Here is a 6,419-nt window from a genome sequence, read left to right as displayed (position 1 = left end):
GATTTGATCGCAAGTTTGGGATAAAATAAAATTTAAAATTCTGCCAAAATGTGTTTTTTAGATGGCATTTTATATGTTCCTGCTGGGTGGACAGTTTTGCATATAGTAAAACACCCTGATAAATTCGGCTTAAAACCCCAAGCACGAATTAAAGAAATAATCCTTAAAGCTGTAACATATTATTTTATATGTTCATTTTTATGTTATTTGATATAACATGTATTACAGTTATGGACGCTTCCGCTATTCAAAGACAGCTCACAGGGATTGAACCATTGAATGGTTCGAACTATACTACCTGGAGAACAAGTGTTGATATTATATTGGGTTTCTTGGACTTTAAGTTTGTACTTTATGAGGAGAAACCCGTTGCAATCACTGAAGAGTCTTCTGAAGTAGTAAAGTTGTTGCATGCTAAGTGGACTAAGGCTAATACCATGGCCATCAGGTTGATCCGTGCTTCTATTGGTGAGACTATTCGTGGTGGTATTCCTGTATTTGATACTGACAAGGCGTTTCTTGATTTACTTAAGAAGCAATTCATGGGTTAGAAACAACTTCAGTATTATTATTTAACACAACTTATGTCAACCAGTTATGATGGCAGTGGTTCAGTGGGGGAGCATATCTATAAGATAGCAAGTTGGTTAATGGTCTCAGAGAGCAGGGAATCACATTTGATGATGAATTATTGGTCCACATGGTGATTTATTCTCTGCCTAGATCTTTTAATGCTTTCAGGGTAAATTATAATTCACAGGAGACAAAATGGGACATTAATCAGCTATTGGCACTTTGTGTGATCGAGGAAGAGCGGCTCAAGGGTGCTAAATTTGAGTTGGCCTTATCTTGCCATAAGCAGTAAAAGTAGGAATAACTTCAAGTTGAAATGAGGCAAGAAAGGGAATCAGACAATTCAGAAAAATGAAAAAGCAGGACAACAAAGGAAAAGGCATTGAGCATGCAAATGCGAATGATGAATGTTGGTTCTGTAAGAAGAAAGGACATCAAAGAAAAGACTACTACAGCTACAAAAATTGGTTAAAGAAAAACAAAGTAGGGACTTCGAAGCCAGAGAAAACCCAGGGCTGAGGAGAAATTGGTGTTGGGTAATGCTGATGCAGTTCATGTTGCAGCTGTTGGGACGATTTCGCTAGTGTTACACACTAGTTTTTCCTTAGAACTTCAGGATGTTTTTTATGTTCCTACTATTATGCGTAATTTACTTTCAGTTTCAAGACTTAATGCTTTGGGTTTTCGGTTTTCTTTTGGTGATGGATCAGTTACTATTCATTATGATAATAGTATAGTTGGACATAGTTGTTTAATTGATGGTTTATATCAGTTATTGTTGGATGATTCTCATATACCTGCTTCTTATTTTTCTGTGGATTCGATACCTTCCGGATCAAAACGTGCTTTTATTATAGATGATTTATCTATGTTGTGGCATAGGAGATTGGGGCATGTCTCTCGAAAGAGACTTGAACGCTTGGTCAAGGATGATTATAGGACCACTAAATTTTTCAAATTTTGATTTATGTGTTGACTGTGTCAAGGGGAAAATGCAGAAGAAACGTAATTTTGAGGCTAGTCGGTCATCTAGTTTTTTAGGCCTTATTCACACAGATATTTGTGGTCCGTTTCCTACCGCTTCTCGAGGAGGACAAATATATTTTATTACCTTTATTGATGATTTTTCAAGGTATGCTTATTTGTACCTAATACACCAAAAGTCCGATGCACTTAACATGTTTAAGATCTATCAAATTGAAGTTGAAAAACAATTAGGCAAAAAGATTAAAATTGTAAGATCGGACCGAGGTGGTGAGTATTATGGGAGAATGAACCAGGAGGGTGTGAATCATGGTCCTTTCGTCACATACTTCAAAGAGCAAGGTATAGTGCCACAGTATACCACGCCTGGTTCTCCTAAACAAAATGGAGTTGTAGAAAGGAGAAATCGCACCTATCAAGATGTTGTTCGCAGTATGATGAGCCATTCTTCACTACCTGAGAATTTTTGGGGAAAAGCTCTTAAAACGGCAGTTTATATTCTTAATAGGGTGCCATGTAAAGCAGCTCCTGAAATACCTTACAAGCTTTGGACAGGTCGTAGACCTAGTCTTCGACATTTGCATGTGTGGGGATTTCTTGCAGAGGCAAAGTTGTACAATCCTAATATTAAGAAGCTTGATCCTCGCACTGTTACTTGTCATTTCATTTGGTATCCTGAGAGATCATTTCGTTATAGATTTTATTGTCCCTTTAGACCTATGGAGATTGTTGAGACCAGTCATGCAAAATTTATTGAGAATGACGAATCCAGTGGGAGTTTGGATCATCGTACTTTCTCTTTTACAGAGGAGCAATCTTCTTTATCTATTCCATTTACTACAGATTTAATTCCAACTTCAGTGATTCCATTCAAAGCTCCCAATCCCACCCCTTCAGTTATTCCTCATGTGCAGCCTCTTACTTCACCTTTTAATCCACTTTCTGAGCCTGATCAACTTAGAAGATCTTCTAGAACTCGAAGATCCGCTATACCTGATGACTTTGAGGTGTATGTTAGTGAGGTTGACATTGGCGAGCATGAGAATCCAACTTCATTTAATGAAGCCATGGAGAGTCATGAATTTTCTAGTTGGATAGATGCTATGAAAGATGAAATGCACTTTATGGATGTAAATAGGGTGTGGGAGCTTGCTGATTTACCTACAGATCGCAATGCGGAGGAGTGCAAATGGGTTTTTAAGACCAAGAGGGATTCACTTGGAAATGTTGATAGATATAAAGCTAGATTGGTGGCTAAAAGTTTTAAGCAAAAGCCAGGTGTTGATTTCTCTGAGACTTTCTCTCCAGTTTCATCAAAGAATTCTTTGAGAGTCATTCTTGCTATTGTTGCACATTATGATCTTGAGTTGCATCAGATAGATGTGAAGATAGCATTCCTTCATGGAGACCTTGAGGAAGAGATATACATGTCTTAACCTGAAGGTTTTGTGGTTAAGGGACATGAACATCAAGTGTGTAAGTTAAATAAATCAATTTATGGGCTTAAACAAGCTTCACGACAGTGGTACTTGAAATTTGATAAAGTGATTACTAGCTATGGGTTTAAGGAGAATGTTGGGGACAAATGCATATATCTCAAGGTCAGTGGGAGTCGTTTTATTATTCTTGTTTTATATGTTGATGATATCTTACTAGCTAGCAATGACATTCATGCGATACATGATACGAAGAATTTTTTATCAAGTCATTTTGATATGAAGGATATGGACAATGCTGAGTTTGTCTTGGGTATTAGGATCCATAGAGATTGCACTTCAGGCACACTTGGTTTATCTCAAAAGACATATATTAATAAAATTTTAAAAACTTTTGGGATGGAAAATTGTGCACCTGGTGAGATTCCAGTTGTAAAGGGGGATATTTTTTCGGAAGAACAATGTCCTAAGAATGAGATTGAGAGAAGTAAAATTGATGTCACCGCATATGCGTCTGCAGTTGGAAGTCTGATGAATGCTATGACATGCATTAGACCAGATATTAGTTATGTGGTTGGGATGCTTGGAAGATTTTAGCAAAATCCAGGTATTGCTCATTGGAGGGCGGTGAAGAAAGTTTTGAGGTATCTTCAGAGAACAAAAGAGTTTGTCTTGGTGTACAGGAAATCAGATTGTTTGGAGATAGTTGGTTATTCTGATTCAGACTATGCAGGTTGTTCGAGTAGTAGAAAATCCACTTCTAGATATATTTTTATGTTGGCTTAGGAAGCTGTATTATGGAAAAGCTCTAAGCAATCTATTATCGCAAATTCAACTATGTATGCAGAGTTGATCAGTTGTTATGAAGCGACCAAACGTGCTATGTGGTTGAAACAGTTTATTGCGGATTTAAAGGTTGTAGACTCCATACACAAGCTTTTGATAAATTTCTGTGATAATGAAGCTGTCACAAAATATGTGAAAAATAAAAAATTGACCAAACATAATATGCACATAGATGTGAAGTACCTTTACGTGTGCGAGAAGGTTAAACAAGGTATTATTGAGGTTCCCCATATAGATACAGCAAGGATGATTGCAGATCCTCTCACTAAAGGTCTTCAGCTAAAAATATTTAAAGAGCACGTGATTCGGATGGGTATTCAAGAGTCATTGTGTTATGATGTCTGATTTCTCTATTACATCATGTTACATTGCAGTTATTTTTCTTTCAGTTTATTTACACCTTATGGTGACAGTTGTTTGCATGAAAATAAAGTTATGATGCATCATCATCATCATTATTATTACATTGTTGTAAATGATATGTGCACGTATTATTCTTGTTGCCTGAGAGTGGTATTGCACTTATGAAGTTGTTTGGGCTAGATGTGAAATTGGTACCACATTGATAAATCCAAACATAACTACTAAAGTTTGCCTATGGGAGTGTTAACGTTCTATGAGGATAGCTTGGGCTAGATATGAGATTGGCTCCATATCGGTAAACCTTCACACTGAACAGAAGGTTGGCGGTTTGCTGTAATATGTTCAGGTGACATACCGCGATGGTATGAAGTAAGACCGACAGTGAGGTGTGCGTTTAGACCACATGCAGTTTGCATATCTCATGAAATACAGTAAAACCACTATATTTGCTTGAATCCTACATGGAATCGGTTTTGAGACCATGGAACTGTTTAGACTAATATATTAATTGTCTACGCATTCATGATCCACTATTGAGGAAATTTATGGAGGAGAGTGTTCTAAAGTTTCAATCCATCAATTTCGATAATTGTGTTTTCTAAATAAAAAATGAGTGGCCACTCGACTTTTTATAAAGTGTGTTGCAATCCATAGTGTCATTTTATAAAACTTAGAGTGTATGGACCAAGTGGGAGATTGTTGGAATTTTATATATATATATTGAAATTATAAAATTATTTTATGGTCCTATGTACTACGTTTTCTAAATTAGGATTGCAATGTGATTATTGATATTTGATGGATTGGGTTGTACTTTCTAATTTGGTGGTCTAATTGGGAGTATGGTTTTATATCGTTGGATTGTGGTTTTCCAACTTATTTGGTGTGATTTAATTCTAACCATTGATATTTAAATTTCCATGATAGGAAGGGAGACTTAGATATGCTTGTTTGTAGAAAAGCCGTCCCCCCCTGTTATTGTTATATATAGGGGTTTTAAAACCCTTATTCAGTCCTATCGTATCAACAACTTTCAAAAAGGGGTAAAGCGCTTTATTTTTCAGATCTATCAAAGGGCGATAAAAAATTCTCAAAAAGGTATCTCAAGTTTAATTTTCTAATCAGGTATGAGATCAAACCCTCTCTTTAATTGATGATTAATTTTAATTTTTACTTATTGTTTGTTAATTAAATCTAACAAAATATACATGCACTCAACCATTGTTGGAGCACATCTTCATACGTGAGGTATGAATATTTTTGTAATAATAACTATCTTGATGTAATGTATGCTGTTCATTAATTTTAGGAGTGGTCAGTTCGCGACTCTCACATTTAAAGATGTCATTTGTCACCATTAAAAAAAAAAAAAAAGGGATGCCATTTGTCTCACTCACCTGTATATATATCTTTAATTGTCTGTCATGACAATCCATTTTAATTATTGGGTCCTGAGTTGAAGAGTAGTGATTTTTTATTTATAGTAAAGCAAGAAAATATATTCGTTAATGACTATTAAATTTAATTTTATGCTCACATTTCAATTCTACTTATATATATATATATATTAATATAAAATCACTTTTTCTACTTCTCAAATTTAATATTTACCAATACTACTACTTATAACAAAAAAAAAAAAAAAAAATTTCATCACCTCATATAGAAAATAAGAATGTCAAAAGATGAAAAGAATTTGAAAATCTTGATTCGATTGGCTAGTGAGTGTCACATTTATAAGCAATATCAATTGCACGTCTTAAATTTTAAATGAGGAGAACATAATATAAAATAGAAAAGAATATAAAAAAAGAACTCATGTGGTTGACATCATTTATATGAGATAAAAGACAAGAATGATGATGATGAAATTTCAAAGGAGAAGAAGTATAATTTAAATGAAATTATAAAACATTTTTCAAAAAAAAAAAATCAAATTTAGTTTTAAAATACAGTTTCAATTTCTTTTTTCTATCTACAGAAAAGTTTACCAAGTACATTATTACTTCTCTGATAAAAAAAAAAAAAAAAAAAAGAGTACATTATTACTTTTTAAAATTAATTAAGTTGAAGATAAAGAATTATTGTTTTAATAATTGATAAAAACATTTTGACAATTCTATTCCATCAAACCCTTATCCTCCAAATGGGATCCCTTTTATCTTTCTTGCCGAGCCTCATATATACTCAGATGATAAGGGTCTCTGTAGGATGGAG

At 34.4% G+C, this 6,419-nt stretch overlaps 1 protein-coding gene across 1 annotated transcript; it reads left to right on the top strand.

Annotated features, from left to right (window-relative positions):
- Positions 1–230: 230 nt before the first annotated feature.
- Positions 231–865, top strand: LOC132305514 (uncharacterized). The gene is made up of 2 exons (XM_059803148.1): positions 231–546; positions 636–865. The coding sequence occupies exons 1-2, from the start codon at positions 231–233 to the stop codon at positions 863–865; spliced, it is 546 nt and encodes a 181-aa protein (XP_059659131.1).
- Positions 866–6,419: the final 5,554 nt, after the last annotated feature.

Source organism: Cornus florida, unplaced genomic scaffold (genome assembly GCF_030987335.1).
Source record: "Cornus florida cultivar Cherokee Brave unplaced genomic scaffold, ASM3098733v1 CherokeeBrave_3.0.0_Hap2_Chr04, whole genome shotgun sequence".
NCBI classification, from domain to species: domain Eukaryota; kingdom Viridiplantae; phylum Streptophyta; class Magnoliopsida; order Cornales; family Cornaceae; genus Cornus; species Cornus florida.
Note: the sequence above shows the minus strand (reverse complement) of the source record. Positions and strands in the feature narration are given on the sequence as shown.

Excerpts from the sequence above, each read along its gene's own strand:
- LOC132305514 (XM_059803148.1), top strand. The coding sequence starts at position 231 with ATGGACGCTTCCGCTATTCAAAGACAGCTCACAGGGATTGAACCATTG. Across the intron at positions 547-635 it reads ACTTAAGAAGCAATTCATGG|ATAGCAAGTTGGTTAATGGT; the intron begins GTTAGAAACAAC and ends CATATCTATAAG.